This window comes from Phoca vitulina, unplaced genomic scaffold (genome assembly GCF_004348235.1).
Source record: "Phoca vitulina isolate PV1807 unplaced genomic scaffold, GSC_HSeal_1.0 scaffold22, whole genome shotgun sequence".
NCBI classification, from domain to species: domain Eukaryota; kingdom Metazoa; phylum Chordata; class Mammalia; order Carnivora; family Phocidae; genus Phoca; species Phoca vitulina.
The window spans coordinates 9,237,243-9,260,485 of NW_022589725.1; the positions used below are offsets into that span (position 1 = coordinate 9,237,243).

The following is a 23,243-nucleotide window of genomic DNA, read 5'->3' on the forward strand; positions in this document are numbered from 1 at the left end:
CTGACATTAGAAACCCTTCTTCATTTGGTTTCTAGAACATCACACTCTCTTGGGTTTCCTTCCACCTCACTGGTTGCTCTTTCTCGGTCTCCTTGGCTGGACCCTCCTTTTCTCCCTGCCCTCTCTTAACATCAGAGTCCCCAAGGCTCAGCCCTTGGGCTACGTCTCTCCCTTAACTCCACCTGCTCCCTTGGGGAGCTTGTCCAGGTACATGGCTTAAATGGCCTTTCTTGCACCTTGTGACTCTATCCAGACTCTGTCTAGAGGCTGACCCAGCCGCTCTGCCCTCCTTCCCGGCTGAGCCACCGTCACTTCTTGCTTGGATTTTCACTGCAGGCTTCTTACCTGGCCTCCCTGCTCTGCTCTTGCACCTTTCCACCAAGCATCTTGCATTCAGAAGGGTACGAGTAGGTACCCCAGGCGGCATGTATTGCACATGGATGGCATCCCCCGGAGTTTTGTGACAGGGGGTTCTGTTGCTGCCTAGTAAGCTCAGCAGCTGCAGTGATCTCGTGAAACCTCACATCAGGTGGGCGTCCTTCCTGGCTCCCATTTCACCCAGAGCAGAAGCCGAAGTCCCTACAAGTCCCGGGCCTGGGCGACCAGCCTTGTTCCCCGTACCTCTCTCACTTTCTCCCTGGCTCTCCTGCTTCCCTCACACAGACATGTTCCCACCTCAGGACCTTGGCATTTGCTGTGCCCTTTCCCCAGAATTCTCGACCTGCAGGTGTTCACGTGGCTTATTCTCTTAGCTCTTTCAGGACTTTGCCCGAATACCGCATCTCTCTGAGGCCCTCCTTGACTACCCACACGCAGCACACCCCAGCTCCTTGGCTTGCTCTTGTTACCCGGGGCTCTTCACTGTGTGACATTCTAGACATTTAATGCCATTTCATTACATTTCACTTATTTGTTTGTTTTCCTGCTACTGGAATGGAAGTTAAAGGGGACAAGGGTTTTTTCTGTCTTGCTCACTGGTGTATCTCCAGCTCCAAACACAGGGCCTGGTGCATGGTAGGTTTTCAGTAACTCTTTGTTGAGTGAATGATGAATGAGTGCCCCAGTCAGAAGCTAGCTTCCTTCTGCTTCATTCCCAGCCTGAACTAGTACCCTGGTTTCCTTGGCTGGCTCTGGACTTCTAAGCAGAATCCATCAGCAGCAAAGCCCCTCCTAGGAAGGTTCCCTCTGTCCACCCCAACCTTTGGTTGCCTTTTCTATAATTATGGGGGTGCCCATGGCCCTTTTATTCCACCCACAGGGTCTACCTGTGGACCCAGCCTGTCAACATGGTTATTTCTGAGTAGCTCTCCAGGATGCTTCATGGCCCTTGGGGCAGAAGAGGTTGTATGGGAGGACAGAAGGGCCTGCCTTTCCAGCTGTACTCCTAGGCCTTGATGGTGCCCAGGAGCCAAAGTTAAAAGGGAAATCAGTGTCCAACTAGAGTGCCTTTGATCCATCCTGGACCATCAACCCCCATTCTTTCTTCCTGCCTGGCTGTGTTGTACCCTTTCCATCTGGGCCGCTAGCCTGAATCCCCTCTCCTGATGGTCAGACTCCCAAGCATGACACCCTTCTGGCCCCCGTTGAATGTGGCTTTTTAAAAATAGGTAAATAGCATGAAGGAGCTGTACCTGCTAATGGAGGAAGAGGAATTAAATGCCCAGCATTCAGATAACAAGACCTGCGCAGGGGACAGCTGGACCCAAAACACGGTGCGTTCCCAGCCCCTTCCCAGTCCTGTCCTGCCCGTGCTTCCTCTGTCTGTTTAGTGATCACTTCCTGCCACCTTCCCTGACCTGTTTTGCATGGGGCACTGGAGCTGCAGAGGGTCATTACCTGGTTACTGGCCCCAGATGCTGAGTGCTGTGGGGTTCAGAAGTTATCCCGGGGCAGTGACAGCTGAGGGACTGCGTGGTCACATGCAGAAGAGCAGTTAATTGTCTGGAGTGTAGGGGACAGTGTCACAGAGAAGGGGTAAGGGTGGTGGGTTTCGAAGGATGAATGGGAGCTTGCATAATAGAGAGTGGGGAAAAGGCCCTTTGGACCTAGAGAACTGTGTGTGCAGAGGTGTGGCAGGGTATTCTGGGATTGGCTGCGGCTTGGGATGTACATAGTGGGGGTAAGGACATCAAGTTGGGGTCGTATGAAGAGAGGCCTTGTGGTCTGACCCCCAAATCAAGCCATGGGGCAGAGAGAGCAATGGGGACAGGCTCCCAGGGTCATACACAGTGAGCTTGGGTAGGTGGGAAACAGGTCATGGGCCAAGGAGAGAAGATGGGGACTGAGTCAGGCAGTCAGGGAGGCTGCATAGTTGGGATTCCCCATGTGGCCCACAGTGCGTCAGAGAGGCACATCTTGGGCAAGGACAAAGACCCAGGGCCTAGAGTCTGCAGAAGCTCGAAGAAGCCAGGGCCCATCTCACATGTAGGCTGAATAATAATTGCTGTGACCTCAGGGTTTTTTTGTTCATGTGAGGCTGGGGCACATGTCAACCTAGGAGGTGGCCAGGCCCGGGCTTGGCTGGGTGAGATGACCTGGGGGCACATGTCAACCTAGGAGGTGGCCAGGCCCGGGCTCGGCTGGGTGAGATGACCTGGGGGCACATGTCAACCTAGGAGGTGGCCAGGCCCCGGCTTGGCTGGGTGAGATGACCTGGGGGTCATGGGGTTTGCTCGAGACTGGGTAGAGTCCCAGGCTAGACTCTGGGTGAGTGCTCCCAGCCCAGCTCCCCTTCCCCCCTCAAAGCTCCTGACCCAGGCCTTGCCCCCATCTGCAGCCCAACGAGTATATCAAGACACTGGCCGACATGAAGGTGACGCTGAAGGAGCTGTGCTGGCTGCTTCGGGATGAACGCCGTGGTCTGACCGAGCTCCAGCAGCAGTTTGCCAAGGCCAAGGCCACCTGGGAGACGGAGCGGGCAGAGTTGAAGAGCCATACTGCCCAGGTGAGGCCCCTACCTGTCAGAGACATTTCCCCCCTTGTGCCTCCCTCATCTAAGCCCTCACAGCTGTCCGATCTGGGAGCATGATGCCCAAGCCATGCTCCTAAGAAGCATAGGAACCCCTTTACCTCCTCTTTTGACCCAGAGAGGGCAAGAGATTTACCTTGAGGCACACAGCAAGGGTACCACAAACACTGGGGACTGGGAGTCACTGGGCCAAGGAAGGAAAGTGAAGGCAGATGGGCACAGGACATCATTGGCACATCTGCTGCACCCTGGGTTCAGCGGTGAAGCCAGATGCTTAAATGCCTGTCTGCACCTGGTGACATCCTTCACGCGCATGGCTAGGCTTCTGCTGCCTGCTCTCCTCATTCGCTCGCCCCGCCCATAAGGATCCCCTTCGTCCCTTGCTCCCTGGCTTTGTTTTACTCCTTCCACACAAACTGGGAGACTCCCCTCCCCACAACCCAGCGTGACCACAGGAGCCTAACCAGGAGCCCTGGAGCTGTGGTCCTTGCTGTGTGCCCAGAGGCAAGTTGCTGCCCTCCTCTGGTGTGAAAAGTGAGAGGGTGGGTTTCCTCCCACTCAGAGAGAATGCCCTGACCATCACCACCAACCCCACCTGCCACGACTCTTCAGGTCCCAGCTTCCTCCGGGTCTGCCCTTGCTGCCAGCTGCCTTCCTGGGCATCATGGGGCCCGTGGGGGTGTGTACACTGATGGGCACTGCTGGACAAGTAACAAAACCAGCACAGAAGGGTTAAGTTTCTTTCCCAAGGTCACCCAGCTAGTAAGTAGCAGACCTGACTTTTGCTCCCCAAACCTCTGCCCCTCCTGGCTTCTCATTACCACGATCCCAACCTTCTTCCCAGTGCTCACAGACTTCTGGCTTCCCTGTCACCCTCTTTTCCTCTGACTGTTCCTGCTGCTCCCCAAACCCAGACATTCCAGGTGCCCCTACCCACTGGGAGGCTGACTGACCCCTGTGGGGGCTAATATACCAGACCACAGCCTGGGGGATCTGGGGCACACTGATGCTTGAGGCTGCATGTTTACGTCCTGCCGCCCCGAGGCTCGGTGCCGTGAAGGTCATCATACTGGACTGATTCACACATTCATTATGTGACTGTGGGTGCGTACCCCCCCCAACCATAAACCCAGACCACTTGGGAGAGTTGATAAAATATGAGAAGCAATAACTAGGAAACTCTGCCATTTTGTAGCTGCGTGACCTGGGACAAATAACGTAACTTCTTCGAACCTCTTTCTCCTCTGCAAAATATCGTAAAAGGTAGCTGTCTTGCTGAGATTTCACAAGGATGCTGAGATAATGCTTGAGCAAGGCCTGGCTGTGAGGAGGGCTTAGTTCTGCATGGGGTAGTGAGCAGGTGAGGGGTCTTCAGAGCAGAGCTCTCCCCCCGCCACCCCCTACAGGTGCCTGAGAGGTAAGGGCGGCCAGGGGGCCAGAGAGGAAGGGTCTCCTGGTGCCAGCCACCCAGTTTGCTCTTCCTTGTGCTGCAGATGGAGCTGAAGGCTGGCAAGGGGGCTGGGGAACGGGCAGCCCTGCAGCGGGAGCGTGAGGAGCAGCAGCACCTGCTGGCTGAGTCCTACAGCGCCGTCATGGAGCTGACGCGGCAGCTGCAGATCAGTGAGCGCAACTGGAGCCAGGAGAAGCTGCAGCTGGTGGAGCGGCTTCAGGGTGAGAAGCAGCAGGTGGAGCAGCAGGTGAAGGAGCTGCAGAACCGCCTGAGCCAGGTGAGGCCTGCTCCAGCCACCAGGGGGACTTACTGTGGGAGAAGTCTGGGTCTGGGATCGCCTTCAGTTATAGCTGGATCAAGGTGCTCAGAGACCGTACTAGGTGCTAGGTCTTTCTCTCTGCCAGTCTCTCAGGCTTGCTTTCCTTTGTGCTTTATTCGTAAGCAAGCCTCGGATACGGTCACTGTTAGTTTTGTGCTCAGACCTTCCCGGCTTACCAAAGGCAATAGAAAGAGAGTTTTCCTTTTCCACGAGGCTTATTGGCCAGTTGTTAAGTCATGTGCCTACCCCTAGAGCCTACTGAACCCTGAAAATTTGGGGAAATTAGAGTCCTCTGACCAAAAGAGGGGGGATAAGAAAAAACCGTCATTGACCATTACACCCTACTAGAGTTCACATCATGTATCCAGGTGCTCCTTACCAAGCTTCTATGCACCACTCTGACTCTTTTCCTTTGTTTTACTTTTTATTTTAATTACATAACTCAGGACTTCATCTTTATATAAGACCCAAATATTGCAAAAGCATACTCCAACCCATTCCTTCCTTTTCTTGCTACTTAAATTTATATTCACAGAGATCGTTTTTTTTCTAATCAATAATGTAATCGTGAGATACATATTGTTTATACTGATTTAATGTAAGCGTGAGATACATATTGTTTATACTGATTTAATGTAAGCGTGAGATACATATTGTTTATACTGATTTGCCTCTTTCATAGAGAGCTGTTCAGGACAGAGTGTAGGGGCGGGCCTCATTCCTAATGTGGGGCCCCCACACTAGGGATGCTGCTTAGCCGACCTAGCCGGTCCAGGATTTGCAGCATGAAGTAGCATAGTAGTGACAGCCGTTACTGGAGCAGACAGAAGGGCATCTATAAGGATGCCTGTAAGTGGTTGCTTTCATGGTCATTTTCCAAATCCATCTTTTGGTGGCTCGGTGCTGCTGCCCACTGGGAAGCTGGTTCCTCGTCCATGACTGGGTCGTTCGAGCTACGAGCAGAGCCTGGGGACTGACCCTGCACACAGCGAGGCCCCGCTCGCCAGCCTCACCAGCCTCGCCTGCCACTGACCATCCTCTTTACCCTTGCGCAGCTGCAGAAGGCCGCTGAACCCTGGATCCTGAAGCACTCAGACCTGGAGAAGCAGGACAATAGCTGGAAAGAGGTGAGCGGGGTAGCAGGCCATTCGTGTTCTCTTGGCTCCTGGCTGCACTGCCAAGTCCCTCACTTGGGGATGTGACGGAGAGGAAGCTAACTCTGTCCCACAGGTTGCCCCCTTGCATTCTGGGCTCCTCAGTCCTGGGATCTCTACCCCATCGTTGCAGCCGATGGTTGGGGACTTGTGAGGAGCCATCTGTCAGCTCCGTCCTCCCACACCCGGGAGAGAGGCGGCTGGCTCGGTGCTCTTGGCCAGGTGCTTGCTATCTCTTGGTTTCAGCTGTGCCTTTCTGCAAAGCAAGGCCACTGAATAGCTGTGTGGTCTTGAGCGAGTCACTCTCTCCCTCTCTGGGCTCTGGTTGCCTCCACGGTAAAATTAGAATCACATTCTCTGCTTTAGCCCACCCTCTCTTTGGAGACCAGTTAGGTCACTTTGGTAAAATTTGCTCCTAAGCCTCAGAGGCCTTGTCCACATGGCAGCGTTCTCAGTGACCAAACAGTGGCCATAACAGCTCTTTGCTCAGGACAGCTCGAGGAAGCGGTGTGTTAGGAGATGTGGTTGCAAGCCACAAACACTAACTGTGGGGAACTGAGGCAGGAGAGGATTTAATTGGGGCTCAAGAGGGCTGGTGATGCAGGTTCAGAAAAACGGGTGCAAGTCCCAGGGGACCTGCTCTGGAACCAGGGGGAGACCAGCCCTGAGCAGGAACCTTGAGGTCACTGCTGTCACCGCCATCTGAACCGTGGCCACCGTCTGCTTTGCTGCTGCCGCCACATTCAGAATAACTTCTAAAAAGACTCTTTCCTTGGGGTTCTCTCTCGGAGCTCTGATTGGCCAAGCCTGGATCACATACCCACGGAAGGAGTGTTAGACCCACTATAGCCAGAAACTGACCAACAGGCATTCCAGATCAGTGCTGACCTCACTCCTGCTCTGTAAGAGGAGACTCAGGCGTGGGATCCCGGGTCAGCTCTTGCGCTGACCTCCTGTCCCCTTCCCTCAGTACGCTGGTGGCCAGAACTCACCCTTCCTGCCTCTCTTTCTTGACAGACACGGAATGAGAAGATTCTCGACAAGGAGGCGGTTTCTGAAGCTGACCTTGGGGGCACCGCCTTAAAAAGGTGCTAGCATGCCCTCCCCCTGCCCTGCCTGGCAGCCCCTCCCCTGCCTCGCCCTTCAGGCACCTCTCCCTGCTCCACCCCTTTGCCTGTCCTCTTTCCTTCGCCCCATGTGCCCACCATGGCACCTCAGCAGAGCTGGGAGAACCCTGGGATATGGTTTCTATGGAGCCAAAGCCCCTCAGGAGCCGGGAAGCTTGGGACAGTGAGAACTGCAGCCCGTGATTTTTCTTGTTTGTTTGATTGTGGACATGCATGAAAACCCGGGGCTCCGTATATCCTCGCTTTGAAAGAAACTGTTCAGCTCCTCTTGGGGTTCCTTCTCCCTGCATCTGGAGTTAGGGGAATCAGGCTGGGTTTCCGTTCCTGGGATTACTGAGCAGCTTACTCTGGGCCCGGCCCTGCGCTATGGCCAGGGGGACCCCGGGGCTGTCGGGGCCATGTCTCCACTGTTAGGAAACGCATGAATAGAATGAGGGCGACAGAAGCCCATCAGAGCCATGAGAGCAACCTCAGGCCAGGAGGGCCAGGGTAGGAGGGTGGGCTCTGGAGTCAGAGGGCGGGGTTTGAACTCCCGCTCTGCCATTTCCAGGAGTGTGACCTTGGCTGATACTTGATACCTCTCTCTAGTGGGGATAATAGGAGCTGTCTGCTAGAGTTACTAGAGGGCCGAATGATCTGGCCTCTGAGATGTACTTACGTCCGCCTGGCACTTTTGGTCATCAGGCAACATGTGCCAGGTCTGTGCCAGAGATTTAGTGACATCTTATTTGGGTTCCCCCAAAAGCAAACACAGGATTCGAGAACTTGTCTCAAAGATCTTGAGACAAGGATCTGAGTGCAAATGGTTTATTTGGGAAGGGATTTGGGAAACACTGGAAGTGACCCGAGGAAGGGAAGGCAGCCAGTAAAGGGGGATGTCGTCATCCTGTGGACAACCGAAGCTCAGTTTCGCTGAGGAACTCTGGGAGCCAGAGTGGAACGTGCCACGCAGAGTTCTCCCACCCAAGGATCAAGGAGGCTGGGTATTGAGCCACCAGATCTGCCCATTGTTTGTTGAGGCCTGTGTCTAGGGGCCAAACTCTGTGATGTCTGTCGCTTCCTCTGCGTGGAGGCCAGGTGTGCTCTTGCAGTCACAAGAGAGCTTAGGCGGAGAATAGCAGGTGTGCAGAGTGTGCTGTGCTGGGTACGTAGGTGCGGGTGCCGAGGCGGCGTGGGGGAGGGCACCAACAGCATCTTCCACGAGAGGCGAGCAGGACGGGCGTGGTCCCAGCCCGCGTGCAGTCCAGCTTGGCGCTGTCCAGCTTGGACACTGACCGCCTCTGGAGCTTCGGCGAGGCCAGGGAGGAAGACCAGAGCGCCTGCCCCCTCTCTGTTTTCTCCCACTAACACTGCTCTTCCCTCCTCCGCTCCTCCCAGGACCAAATCTGTTTCCTCCATGTCTGAGTTTGAAAGTTTGCTTGACTGTTCCCCCTACCTTGCTGGGGACGCGGCCCGCGGTAAGAAGCTGCCCAACAACCCTGCCTTTGCCTTTGTGGGCACCCAGCCGGTGGACCCGGAGAAGGATGCCCAGGAGCAGCCAGGGCTCTCGCCGCGGGACTGCAACCGCCTGGGCACCCTGGGCTGCCAGGAGCCGGCAGGGAGGCAGATGCAGCGCAGCTACACGGCCCCCGACAAGACGGGCATCCGTGTGTACTACAGCCCCCCGGTGGCCCGGCGCCTGGGCGTCCCCGTGGTCCACGACAGGGAGGGCAAGATCATCATCGAGCCCGGCTTCCTCTTCACCACGGCCAAGCCCAAAGAGTCGGCCGAGGCCGACGGGCTGGCCGAGAGCTCCTACAGCCGGTGGCTCTGCAACTTCTCACGGCAGCGCTTGGACGCAGGCTCGGGGGGCAGCCCGTCGGCACCAGGGCCTGGCTTCCCAGCGGCCCTGCACGACTTTGAGATGTCTGGCAACATGAGCGACGACATGAAGGAGATCACCAACTGCGTGCGCCAGGCCATGCGCTCGGGCTCACTGGAGAGGAAAGTGAAGAGCACGTCCAGCCAGACGGTGGGCCTGACCAGCGTGGGCACGCAGACCATCCGCACCGTCAGTGTGGGCCTGCAGACCGACCCCCCCCGCAGCAGTCTCCACGGCAAGAGCTGGTCACCCCGCAGCTCCTCGCTCGTGTCTGTGCGCAGCAAGCAGATCTCCTCCTCCCTGGACAAGGTGCACTCGCGCATCGAGAGGCCGTGCTGCTCCCCCAAGTACGGCTCGCCGAAGCTCCAGAGGCGGTCAGTGTCCAAGCTGGACAGCGCCAAGGACCGCAGCCTCTGGAACCTGCACCAGGGCAAGCAGAACGGCTCGGCCTGGGCCCGCTCCACCACCACGCGGGATAGCCCCGTGTTGAGGAACATCAACGATGGGCTGTCCAGCCTCTTCAGTGTGGTGGAGCACTCGGGGAGCACAGAGTCTGTCTGGAAACTGGGCATGTCCGAGGCCCGGGCCAAGCCCGAGCCTCCAAAGTATGGCATCGTGCAGGAGTTCTTCCGTAATGTGTGTGGCCGGGCGCCAAGCCCCACCTCTGCGGCAGGGGAGGAGAGCACCAAGAAGCCGGAGCCCCTCTCCCCTGCCAGCTACCATCAGCCAGAGGGCATGGCCCGGATCCTGAACAAGAAGGCAGCCAAGTCAGGCGGCAGCGAGGAGGCCAGACTCTCGGTGCTCCCCCAGGTGGGGAAGGATGGTGTCCCCCGGGATGGAGATGGAGCCACAGCCCTTCCCAATGAGGTAGGGGGGTAGGGTCTACTCTTCTTCTTGGGGTGGGGGAGGTTGACTTATAAGGTCCAAACTCTCTTGGCTTTCAAACTCAGGAATATGGTTGTGTGTTTCAAAAAGTCCTTTTGCTGGTCTGGAATAGGGGTTTGGGGGGGACGCCTGGCTGGCTCAGTCGGTAGAGCATGTGACTCTTGGTCTCAAGGTCATGAGTGCAAGCCCCATGTTGGGCATAGAGCCCACTTAAAAGTAAATAGATAGATAGATAGATAGATAGATAGATAGATAGATAGATAGATACAACGGGGGTTAGAAGACCTCAGACCTGGAACAACAGCCTGATGGACACAGGGTCTGAATACCAAGAGGCGAGTGAGTGAGGCTTAACCAGCTGCTTTGCCACCACACACCAGAAATTGCTAGCATCCCCTCCAGGGAAGAGGTGTCCTCGCTGCTCTCCTGCATTGGTGTGCTGGAGTCGATGAGAGCTAATTGTGTGCATCTCTGTGTTCAGTAAAACACCTTGGCACCTTGAGAGTGGCCACAGTGGGAGGATTTACACCATGAAAATTGACAAATGCTCCAAATCAGGGCTTCTCCCCTCATTCCTGGAAAACTAGTTATTAAACATTTTCCAGCACACCCCTGCCCCCCTCCCGAGACTCTGTGCCTAAGCGCTTCCATTTTCTCCGAGAATCTTTTGCTGTACACCCCACTCCTGATATCAATCAGTTTCAGATTTGGTTAAGGATTATTTGCATGTTAGTGAAAGAATGCCTATAAGTTAGTTTTCCAGAAAGGGAAATGGTGGAGTACTTATGGATCCCAAATGCAAGGACCTGAAGGTCTCAGACTTCTCTGTCTCTGTATTGTTTCCCTTGAGCTTTGTTTTCTCTGATGTCTGCTTTCTTCCTCTCTCTCTGCTGCATTTGCGTGAATGGTCCCAGCTCTGCTTTTATAACATCTTCTAATTCAAGTACCTAAGAGAGACTGACTCAGATCCCTCTGTCCCAATTCCACATTCCTAGAAGAAAGAAGAAACTGTGATTGGTCTACCTTGAGTCCAGTGTACCCCCATGGTCTGATCAGCTGTGGTCAGGGGTGGTATCATGTGGCCTGTGGTGCACTCAGTAAAGGTCATAGGTGGGGGTGCAGAGAGGTGGCGTGGGCTAGGACTGACCCATTTGTATGTATTGTATGTTTAGGTGGTTTCTAGATTTTCTCTATCAGACATAATGATGTGGTGGACATCTTGGTGCAAAAATATTTGTCCACATTTTGGATTATTTCCTTAGGTTTAAGTTGCAGAAATGGGATTATAGGCTAACAGAATATAAAAATTTTAAAGGTATTTGATAAATATTGCCACATTGTTTTTTTTTAAAGCTTAAAAGAAATATTTTTATTAGCTTCAGAGGTAGAATTTAGTGATTCATCAGTTGTTACAACACCCAGTGCTCATTACATCAAGTGCCCTCCTTAATGCCCATCAATCACCTGATTACCCCATCTCCCACCCACCTCCCCTCCAGCAACCCTCAGTTTGTTTCCTGGAGTTCAGCGTCCCTTATGGTTTGCCTCCCTCTTGATTTTCATCTCTACACACATATGTACACAGACACACACACACACAGCCCGTTGGTTCTGTTTCTCTAGATAACCCTAATACAGTGGGTGTATTTAGTCTATGAGAATTCAGCAAGATGTATTTTTATGATACGTTCAGTATGTACATTAAATTGAAAGTTTTTTTAAGTATAGACAGCTGGTTGAGAGTATAGAGAAATAAAACATTAACCACAGGGGCACCTGGGTGGTTTAGTCAGTTAAGCATCTGCCTTCGGTTCAGGTTGTGATCCTGGGGTCCTGGGATCGAGCCCCATGTCAGACATCCTGATAAGCGGGGAGCCTGCTCCTCCCTCTCCTTCTGCCCTTCCCCCCCCCCCGCTCATGCTCTCTTTCATATGCACTGTCTCTCTCAAATAAATAAATATCTTAAAAACAAAACAAAAACAACACTAACCAGATACTACTAGAGGCTGTAGAAATTGGGCAAACTCTTTTGAAAGACAGTTTGATGGGGCACCTGCCTGGCTCAGTCAGTGGAGCATGGGACTCTTGATCTCAGGGTTGTGAGTTTGAGTCCTGTGGCTATACTCAAAAAAAAATTTTTTTTTTTTTAAAGACTTTTTATTTATTTATTTGAGACAGAGAGAATGAGAGAGAGAGAGCACATGAGAGGGGGGAGGGTCAGAGGGAGAAGCAGGCTCCTTGCTGAGCAGGGAGCCCGATGCGGGACTCGATCCAGGGACTCCAGGATCACGACCTGAGCCGAAGGCAGTCGCTTAACCAACTGAGCCACCCAGGCGCCCTCAAAAAAAATTTTTTTAACCAATAGGCTATATGTATGTGTGTGTGTGTGTGTGTGTGTGTCTGTATACATGTGTTTTTATAGAGAGAAACAGATTTATTATAAGGGATTGGCTTCCACAATTACAGAGGCTGACATGTCCTAAGATCTACAGGGTAAGTAGCAAGCTGGAGACCCAGGAGAGCTGATGGTTTGCTCCAGTCTGAGCTCAAAAACCTGAGAACCAGGAGAGCCAGTGATGTCATTCCAGGACAGCATATGTAGCTAATGTAGTTCCAGTCCTAAGGCCCATCAGGCAGGAAGAAGTCTTTCTTATTCAGGGAGAGTCAGCCTTTTGGTCTATTCAGGCCTTCAACTGATTAGATGAGGCCCACCCACATTAGAGAGGGCAGTCTGCTTTACTGATTTAAATGTTAATCTCATCCAAAAGCACCTCACAGAAACTCTCAGAATAATGTGTGACCAGATATCTGGGCACCCTGTGGTTCAGTCAAGTTGACACAGAAAATTAACTGTCATACCCATAGAACCATGTACATAAAGAGACAAATACACAAACTGGCTGTATTTTGAATGTTGATTTTATTTTATTTATTTTATTTATTTTTAAAGATTTTATTTATTTATTTGATAGGGAGAGACATAGTGAGAGAGGGAACACAAGCAGGGGGAGTGGGAGAGGGAGAAGCAGGCTTCCCGCTGAGCAGGGAGCCCAATGTGGTCCTCGATCCCTGGACCCCAGGATCACGAGCTGAGCCGAAGGCAGACGCTTAATGGCTGAGCCACACAGGTGCCCCTGAATGTTGATTTTAAAGTTGATCCAAATTTTTTTCAGTATGTAAAATGTGCATGTTACCCATTGACCCAGTAGTTCTTCTAGGAATGTAGCCTATGGAAATATTCACAGAGGTGGGAAAAAATTGTATCAATAAATGTATGGCATTATTAATAAAAATTACTAACATTTACTGAATACTTAATAGGCACTATGCCAAGTGCTTTGCATATCATTTTTTATTTGAACCTCACAACAATTTTGAGAAAGGTATCATGTCCTTCATCTTAGAAGGAAATCAAGGTTCAGAGAGGTTAAGTAACTTACCCAAGGTCACACAGTTGGTAAGTGGCAGGGCTGGGATTTCAACCAAGCAATCTAGTTCTATAGCAGCAGTTTTAACCATTATTGCTGGTGTGTTGATAATAGTAAAAAATGAGAAACTACCTAAAATGCACATAAAACATGAATTGGATAAATAAATTAAGGTATTTCCATTCAGTAGAGTAGTATATAGCCACTAAAAAGAAGGAAATCTAGGTATACATAGTGACAGAAAAGTGTTTGTTTTGCAGTTATGAAATAGGCAGTAGGAGATGATGTCATTTTGATAAATGTATGCTTGTGCAATGTTGAGAATTTATCTTTGATGGACAATGTCCACTTTCTTCTCTGTATATTCCAGAATTCATTACATTCTGGAATGTTATTTATGAATATTTATTATTGTTCTAAGAGGAGAAAGACAATTTTAAAAAATTGGTCCAGAGAGGGGCCATAGCCCCTGGCACCTGGTGCCCAGGCACGGCTGAGTCCAAATTCCTTGCCCGGCCGACCACACAGCCCCTGGGTGGTCAGGGCCTCTTGGCTCCTCCTGACTTCCTCCTCCCTTCTCGCAGGATGCTGTCTGTGACTGTAGCACCCAGTCTCTCACCTCCTGCTTCGCCCGGCCGTCCCGCTCTGCCCTCCGCCACTCTCCTTCCAAGTGCCGGCTGCACCCTTCAGAGTCCGGCTGGGGTGGGGAGGAGAGGGCAGCTCCCCCCAGCGAGTGACAGAGCAGCTGGGCTCCCCACCTCAACCAGCCCAGTCCCTGCATTGCCGAAGGGAACCCGCGAGGAGGAGCCGAGGCAAGGGGCCCATGCCCCCAGCATCGTCTTGCCCTGGATGGACAGCAGCTGCGCCACTGCCAGAGAACAGCTTTCCCATCCAGGTAAAGCGGGGTCTCCTGCTGACTGCTGGGTGGTGATCCCGGACTTCCCAGGGGAAGGCAGTCAGTGGGAGAAAGACCACACCTAGGCGTCGGAGGTGGCTCCAGAGGGATCCCTTGGGAGCCAGTCTGTTCGGAGAGCCTCGCCTGGTTCTGCCCACAGCCACTTCTCAGAAGAGCCAAGGAAAGGATACACTTCTGGCGGTGCTCCTCAGGGAAAAGCGCTCACAGATGTTCCCTGCCAACCATGTCCTCCTTCATGGGGAGGAAACACCGATGACAAGAACGTGGGGTTCCTGGTGGAGCTGAGCTGGGCATCATCCCCATCCCTTCCTTCCCTCCACCGCTTCCTCCTCCCAGCCCCACTGCTCTGGATCACTGTGGCCCTAGGGGGTATGATAGGGCAGTAGCCAGGGCCAGGTTATTGGCCTGGAATCCTGGGGCGCTGGATCTCCCTGCCCGTAGCCTGGATGCAGCAAGGACTGGAGAATGAGGTGGAAACGTGTGGGGCTCAGGGTTGGGTAGCCACTGGAACTGCCTCCCTCGTCAAGGTGACTTGGGGGGGCACCAACCTTCCCAGGACAGAAATAGGTAGAGTCATTTTCAAGACCTGGTGCACAGATAAATGCCTAAATGCCCACTGCCTTGATCGCTGGGGTCTCTTTTCCCAACACCCTGGAGGGGCGCCACATCTCCACTGTGTTTACATCCTGTGGCTGGTGGAGGGCAAAGCTATTCCCAATGAGAGACTCCCAGTTGGCCACGCCAGGCCAAGGAGCACTCCCAGAGGCCAGTGTCCCCAGGACACGGCAGTGGACGGGGGCCTGGAAACACATTTCTTGCCTCGGTTGTTTATTTGAATTTTTCTTACTATAAATATTTAAGGTGGTGTTACTTTATTTTAATAATTTAATTTACCCCAAAGTCCCTAAGGTAATTTATTGGAGGTCGAGACATGTATTTTTGCCACTGGGACAAAGTGAGGCTTCTAACACAATGGGCAGGCATGGGGTTCACCCCATGCAGACGAGGCAGCTCGGCCGCTGAGCTCGGGTCTCCTGGTCAAGTTTAGACTGCTTCCCCAGCTGACAAGCCCGGCAGCTTGCTCCCCAATTCTGCTGACCATCTGGCCTCAGAGCACTGCTTTTCACTCACTGGTACTTGGCCAGCCCCCAGCAGTCAGTCTGCAAACCCTGGCTGACAGGGTGGGGGGCTGGGCCGACATCCCCACTTCCCAAACATTCTCCATCTGCCCTCTCATTTTGCTCCTCCCTCTGAAACCTTTTTTTTTTTAATGAGTCAAACACAGATTACTAAGGTTCTATCAAGAGCGTGGAGAGCTCTCCAAGTTCCCCAAGTGAGAACTCACGGGAAAACAGGACTGAACTTCGAGAATGTTGTTTATTGCAGCTTTGCACATGGACCTGAGAGTGTCTGCCAGCCTGCCTCAGCTCTCACCACCTGCCAGCCTTCTCACCAGCCTCTTTCCTTAGCCTTATGGCCTCTCCTGGCCCCTCTTCCAGCCCCAGCCCCGCTGCCCACGCTTCCCCACGTCCCACGTGAGCTGCCTGAGCCATCGGACGTACTGCAGTGTGGCGGGAAAGGCCTCAGATGGCCTCTCCCTTGGTGCCAGTGAACCCGTATCGGTTGCACGCACGCCCGCCACAGGCAGATGCGTGAACCCCCTGCCATTGGCTGGGGGCTCAGAGTGGAAATACCAGAATGAAGCAGCTTGTCTGAGGAATGCAGGAAGACCAAAAGCCAGCAGCTTTGTGAGTTTGCCCCCAGGACTCAGGAGACACGTCTGCAGTCCCACCTGCTCCCAGTCCTGCCCTTTCAGGGTCACCTGGACGAGTTACCCAAAGTCCTTCATCTCCATTCCCTACGGGCACAATGCGAGGGTCATGGCAGTCTGACCAGGTCCTTGCTCATGCCATAGTGACTTGTGTGGGCAGAGCAGGCCGGCCACGGGAGCCATGGGCCAGTCCCCCCCCCCCGGGATGCTATTGCTCCCACTCAAAAGGTCAGGGGGCCCCTCCAAGGTTATCTCCAGGTGAGGGGACTCACACCAGGCCACATGCCACCAGAGGCCTTCTGCCACCTCCCTAAGCTATGGAGGGCTATGGAAGCTCCCCAAGCTTCACTCCCAGCCTTGGGGAGAAATCCTCATGAGACCCGAAACCCGAGGCCTACGGACCACTCAGCCTTACCATCGTCCTCGTCCAACACTGTCCTTGCAGTCTTCTTGTCTCAGCGCCTGGCCACCCGGTCCCCAGCTGCTGTCAGAGGCTCCAGATCTTGGTTTTCAGTAAAGTCCTTGAGTGTCTACTTCCTGCATTCCACTGTGCAAGGCCACTCACCACTGTCCTGCAGAAGCCTCTGGACGTGGGGCTCAATGGGGTTGAAAATGTTATGTGTAAATATTGGTTTGGTTTGATTTTTAGCATTTTAATTAGTAACTGCTTGTGTTTTCTTTTTTGGGGTGGGGAGGTTGGTTTGTAAAAACTCTCTACTCTTTTGGAATGTAATTTCTAAGTTTGTTTGTTTCTTCAAATGCCTTTTAAGTCTTGGTAACATTCCCAAAGCAGAAAACTGCCTGACCCACAGGGGATTCCCCTGGAGCACTGGGGTCCCAGGAAGGAACACTGCCCTTCTTCCCTTTCTCCCCTTCCTACTTCTCCTCCATCACTGGACTCCCAGCACCTTCCTCCTCTTCCTTCTCCCCGACCTCCTCTACCCTTCTTCCTTTTCTACCATCTCCACTGTCTCCCACCAAAGTTCAAGGAACCCTGGGGTCCTAATCCCCTACAGATCACGGGACTTGGATCTATCGTGTTGGCACCAGTTGGTGGGGGGGAAGTGGGGGGCCAGGTGCCCTGGTTGACCCTGAACTGGACAACCTCACGTTTCTTATGTCCGACCTCTTCCCAGAGCCAAACTTGACCCTCCTGGGGGCAATGATGTCTGTATTTGAAATGAAAATCAGACCACTTTGGCACATCAGTCGCTCCTCGATCTTGTGTGCGCAAGGCATCTGTATCCAATTCCTGTCCCCCTCTTTCCCTCCCAGGTCGTTCCCCACCAAAGGCTGACCAAACTAAAAATACCTCCAAGAGGTCTTGCTTTCTATGAACTCAAAATGGACCCCACCTCTTGGTCTTCCCAGGGACACTCCTCTCCCAGCTGCTTCCCCAGCTGACAAAGTCAAGGACCCAAAGACTTCACTCTCCCACATGCTGTCACGTGGTTCCATCATACCCACCCCTATGCACCTTTCATGGTTTCATCACCCAGCCTGTTCTCCTCTTGCCCACCCAGCTTCCAGGCTCTTCCTCCCTCTCCCTTCCCATCCAGAATGTCCCCCACCTTCCAACCTTACCAGCCTCCCCAAGCTCCCACTACCTCTTCACTCATACTAATAATCATCCCCTGCACACCCCACCTAGAGTACTCTGCTATCTAGAAATTGCTCCCCTATCCCCTATCCCACATCTGCTTCAGGCCTCTCAGGGACAGCTCTGGGAGGAAGCCTTGGCAGGACAGGGGTTAGTGCAGATCAGGAAACTGAGGTGCAGGGCTCATCCCAGAGTCACCTAACTGGGAAGTCATCGAACCTAGACTAGGACCTGGGTCCATCGGATGCCCCAGCCCAACTCTGTCCTGCTTGCTGTGTAAACCCACTGCCCCACTGGGGACTTTCTTTCTGTGGGTACAGGACACCCAGAATACGCCACTACCGAACCCAGACTTGAAACCATGCAACCATCACCACTAACCATTTCTAGAACTTTTTAATCACCCAGGCTGAAACTCTGTACCCACTGAACAATAAATCGCCCCCTCCCCAAGTCCCTGGTAACCTCTACTCTACTTTCTGTCTCTATGAATTTGCCTCACCTAGGTAGCTCATATAAATGGAATCACACAATATCTGGACTTTTGTGTCAAACCTCCTCACCTTTTTAGATGAAAAATTGGGCCCAGAGAAGAGAGTGGCTCACCCAAGTAAACCCATAGTAAACTAACGGCATAGTCAAGACCAGAATGCTGGTTTCCTGACTCCTAGCAGATTCTGCATCCCCAGTGGTGAATGAGACCCCACTCTGCCATTCTGTGCTCTTGGTCGGGCCCCTTCCTCTCTCTGGGCTCAGTCTGTTGGCTCCCCTCCTCCCACCCATCCTCTCTGTTACCATCTTCCTCCAAAGCTTCCCCTCCTCCTGCCTCCTTTTCTCGGCCGGTTTCCACCAACATACCAAGTCGCCCTGACCCGTACATAGTCAGGTTTTTCTCTTCTGGGTCCCAAGCTTACTTTAGCACCCATCCCTCAGCCCTCCCAGAACAGCCTCTCCAGCTCTGCTCCCTGCCATGGACTTCCCTGCTACCTCAGCAACCCCTCCCTGCCCTCTCGGGCTCCCACTCCCGTCCTGTCCCGGAAGTACCTGCATCTTCGGTTGCCCGACTCCAACGTTTGCTGTCATATCTGGTGGTGTTTCCTGTCATATCTGGTGGTGTTTCCTGGGTTCTGTTTTATTTATTTTGCATTTTCTCACACTAAAGGAGGCACCTTTCCCACACCTCAGAGAGCATCAGCCTTGCCAGCCCTTCTCACTCGGCTTGGCCCCAGCGACCTCCTAGCCCAGCAGGACATCTCCGAGGTCCACTGTTGAACCACATTATCTTCTCTGTCCCCAACCTCAGGACCCCATCAGTGTCAACTGTTGTTGGCGGGGGGGGCTTGAATCCCTCCTTCTGGGCTCCTGTACCCTACCCAGTCCTGCCTAGCCTTGTTTGTAAAGAAGATGCAGCCTGGCTTGTGTTCTTCTTTCCCTAGGTCATTCATCCATTGGTCTGTCCATTTGACACCCCACTATCCTCTCTGCTCTCCCCTGGGCCTCACTGCCTCCAGAACAGCTTGTCCTGGCTTTACCCCTTATCCCTCTCAACAGTGTTTGAAGTTTGCGAAGTCCACAGACCCAAAAACCAAAGGGGACATGGTGCTGGGCCTGCATTCCCCGGACCAGGGCTCCTCCCCCCTACCTGCTACTCTTCCCTCACCCTCCTTGGACCCTCGTTTATCCAGTCAGCCCCGTTCCCCTCCCTTCCTGCCCTTTACCAGCCCACGGGATCTCAGGCCCTAAAGGAAGGAGCTCTGGTTTCCTCGAAGCATCCTTGAAGGGTCGAGGTAGTCAGGGCCTGGATGCGTTGTCACACTCCATTCGGATACCAACTCAAACTGCTCCTGGGAAGAAGAACCTCAGCTGGGAATCTGGAGACCCTGCCCAAGTCTGGGAAGATCTCTGTTTGGCTGATTCTGTGAGCCTCCCCATTCTGATTTTATGATGAGCACCAGGATTACCCCTAGGGCCGCAGAACACCCCTTGTGTTTTGGGATCCTACATCACCATCCTCTCTCCACTGGACCTTGGTATCCTGGCTCCTCTCTCTACTCTGCCTCTGATCTCTGTGCCTTAGTTTACTTCTCCGCACAGGGGGCTCACCACAAGACTGTTCCCAGCAGCTTCCCGGGTATTTTGGTGCCTCTAAGGTTGGGCCTTGCCAGCTGTGGCCCAGCTCCCTGTCACTGCCTCAGGACACCGAGTTGCTGAGGATGAGGTGCCTGGAGGTTCTCAAAGCATCTGGAGCATCACCTGGGAACTTGACAGAAATGCAGAGTGCTGGCCCTACCCAAGACCTGCAGAATTAGAAATTCTGGTGTGGGGCCCAACAAGCTGGGGTTTAACAAGCCCTCCAGGTGATTCTCATATAACAGGACTTGGCCAACTGCTGACCCACGTAGCAATCCGTGCAGCTGGTGAGGGACTGAGGCTGGCCCAGACCAGAAACAACTGGAAAATCCCAGACTCATCTGGATGCCTGAGAGATTGGGAACGCTCCCTGCCCACCCCTCCCTGCCAAAAAAAAACAACTATGTCCTTTTCCTGGAAGCTGGAGGGCAGGGAAAAGGCTACAGTTTTCCTTTCCCTGCCTCTGGCTTGGTTCCAGTTCTGCTCTCAAAAGGCCGTGTAGGATTGTGCTAGCCCGGCAGCAGGTGGGAGTCTTGGGGGAGAGGGGGCGGGCAGGAGATAAAGACCCTGACCATGTATCCCTTGAAAACCTCACCACAGGCTCATGACCTCTCTTCAAGTAGTAAGAAAACTAACTCCTCAAGGAAAGACTCCTAAATCCCTAGTTCCTCCTCCTCTTCCTCCCTCCACCTCCAGGGAGACTGAGTAGACAGCGTCAAAAACCAGCTCCAACCCCCAGCAGCTGAGGAAGAGAGCCAGAAACTGTCCTCTCATCTTGGCCCCCCTCCCCAACCCCTGCCAATACTGTGAAGCCCCCCTTCCTGCCCAGCCTGGTTTCTTGGTGAGGGTCCTGCAGTCCTGGGCCCTAGGGGACTCCCAAGGAAAGGCCCTCGGGAGGGAAGGGACCAAGGCCATCCTTGGGCCAAACTGTCTGCCTCTCCTGTCCACTGTTCTCTCTTCCCCACTTCCGTCTTCAAAAGGCTCCTTCCCAAGATGGATTGGGTGCTAGGACAACTGGGCCACTCCTCCAGCTCTCCCTGCCCGTGTCTTATTTCAGACATGAGAATAACTGTACAGTGTAAACTTACAAAAGGTTTTTAATGGTTGTAGATTGGAAATAAAGTATGTCATATGAACAGTTTCCATGGATTTGGCCTCCTCTCTGATTTCTCTTGCAGGGTGGGTGGGGTCCCCATCAGATTTGAAACCTGACTTTACCCCCCGACACACACACACACAGCCCAGTTGCTTGGGAAGGAGGGAGCCCTGGGAATGCTACAGTCAGCTGGCTAGTTTGGGGTCACTTGGGAGAGGCCACTGGGGGTTCCGGATACTGATTCCTTACACCTCAGAGTCAGTGTGATATGACCACTGAGAAACCTGCAGAGTGTTCAAAAATGTTATTTTCTACAAAAAAAAACTTTCACAAATGTATCATGGGGAAAAAAAGAGGACACTTTAGACATGGGTCAGTTATTTATCACAGTATAATTAATTGGCCCAAAACATTTATTAGATCACAGGTGCTGTGAATCAGGAATTTGGGAGCTAGGTAGTTCTGACTGAGCTAGGTGTCTCAAGGAGGTTGCAGTCAAACATCAGTCAGGCTGCAGTCATGTGAAGGCTTGACTTGGGCTAGAAGATCCATTTGCAAGGTGGCTCACTCATATGCCTGGCAAGTCAGTGTTGGCAGGAGGAGGCCTCAGTTCCTCTCCACATAGACCATAGTGCTGCTTGAGTATCCTCACAACATGGCAGCTGGCTTGCCCTAGAGCAAGTCATCCATAAGAAAGCAGGGTAGAAGTCACAACGTCTTTTATGACTAAACTTTGAAAATCACACAGTCATTTCTGCAGTATCTTACTGGTTATACAGATCAGCTCTACTCAGTGTGGAAGAGGAACACACAGGGCATGAACACCAGGAAGCAGAGATTATTGGGGACCATTTTGGAAGCTGGCTATCATATGAAAAATCTACATCTCTCTCTCCCTCCCTCTCTTTTTTTATTTGGGGGTGAGATGTGTGTGTGTGGGGGGGGCGCTAACAAGAACTAAGTTTGTGCTAGGCATTGAGAATGCAATAGATAGGCCTGGAAGACAAGAAAGCAAATGTCAATGGCAGGGGGGAACCCAGGGTGTTCAGGGAGCCAGGAGGAACTGGAAGACTTCACAGGACATCTGAACTGGCACCTGAGGTTGAGATGTTGAATAAATGAAGGGGATAGTGGTATATTACAGGCAGGAGACTGACAGGAGGTGGCTCCGGGGTGAGGGAGTGCACATATCAAAGCCTAGTAGAAAGAGAGCAGAGCAGAAATGGGGAGCCCACAGGATGTCACTGGAGTGAGGAGTGATGAAAAAGCCTGGGTCAGATCATGCAGTGCCTTATGAGGGAAGGAATGTCCACGTCCTGTAGACCATAGGAAGCCATGGGAGAACTGAAAGCAGAGGAAGGACAGAGGATGTATTGGGTCTGGAATCCATGAAGCAATATTTTCACTGTGCCTCAGGATGACCAGCCCTGGCTGGGAATATTGTGTTCTGTTCCTGGGACATTGACAAACAAGGAGTTGAAAGAGGGGGGCAGGCATAGAAGGAACTGGGTACCACTGAGCCCCAGAAAGTGATGTTCTGGGAACCAAGAGCAAATCTCTGCTTTCAGGTGGCTATTAGAGCCAGCCGGCTGCAACTACAGAGTGGAAAATTTCAGGAAGGCAGATTTCTACCTCCCATCTGAAAACCTTTCCAAGGACCGCAGCTGCTATGGAAGGATGACCACAGTCACATTCCAGCAGCTGCTCTCCGACGCGTCTTTCAGACTTTCTGGACTGCTAATAATTCAACATTTGGTTTCAGATCTGAAAGAAAGGACCACATAAGCAAGGGGACATTTCCATGGCATCATGCTAGGTGCTGAAGAAGCAGCCTGCTGTGGAGTAGGCACGGCTGCGCTTCTGGGAACACAGTTTTCAGTCTGGAGCCTCAGAGAAGAGTCTGAGATGCATCCTCAGCTGAGGCTTAAAATTGGGAGAATTTTGCAGGAAAAAGCTGGAATGGGCTTCCCAGGCCAAGGGAACGGCTTGAGCAAAGGAGCAGAGGGAAGAAGCAACAGGGGTGGGCAGAGGAGCTGCAAGCAGTTTGGGGAGGGGGTGGCCTGCAATAAGGCTGCACAGGAGAGTTCTTGAACTTTGCCAATATTGAAGGGGTCACAGAAGGAGAGAAAGTGCTGGAGCAGGAGTGGAACAGAATAAAACAAAGGGAGTACAGAGCTCCATTCTGCCCTGGGAAAGACACAGCCCATGTTTTTGCAGTTAATATAAACGTGGGGTGCGGACCATGGCCTAACGACGCGGCAGGGCATCAGATGCCCCGTGATCCACTATATTCCTTTGGCAAGTACCTCTCTGGGACTCTGCCTCCCCATCTTCAATGGGCTCTGAATGCGTCCAGCGCAAAGGACAAGATGAGGTGGAATCCGTAGGAGGGGACTCCGCGGGCGTGGCATAGCTGGGGAAATAGTTTACGTGGCCGGGTCGGGACCAGCAAGGACTTGGACAAGGGGGGCTGGGGCGGGCGGAAGGCAAGAGGGTGAACACAAGTTTACGCATGCGCCTCGAAGGAGGCCGGCGTTC

The 23,243-nt window shown here is 52.9% G+C and overlaps 1 protein-coding gene across 2 annotated transcripts in view; it reads left to right on the forward strand.

The window, feature by feature from the left end:
• The window catches only part of SOGA1 (suppressor of glucose, autophagy associated 1), a 66,430-nt gene extending 45,684 nt beyond the window's left edge, over nt 1-20,746 (forward strand). For both annotated transcript variants that reach the window (XM_032419299.1, XM_032419300.1), the window contains 7 exons: nt 1,608-1,712; nt 2,777-2,944; nt 4,462-4,695; nt 5,793-5,864; nt 6,909-6,979; nt 8,396-9,746; nt 13,777-20,746. In XM_032419299.1, coding sequence (XP_032275190.1) covers nt 1,608-1,712; nt 2,777-2,944; nt 4,462-4,695; nt 5,793-5,864; nt 6,909-6,979; nt 8,396-9,746; nt 13,777-13,929 — 2,154 coding nt within the window. In that variant the 3' untranslated portion in view covers nt 13,930-20,746. The remainder of the gene's footprint in view (nt 1-1,607; nt 1,713-2,776; nt 2,945-4,461; nt 4,696-5,792; nt 5,865-6,908; nt 6,980-8,395; nt 9,747-13,776) is intronic.
• Nucleotides 20,747-23,243: the final 2,497 nt, after the last annotated feature.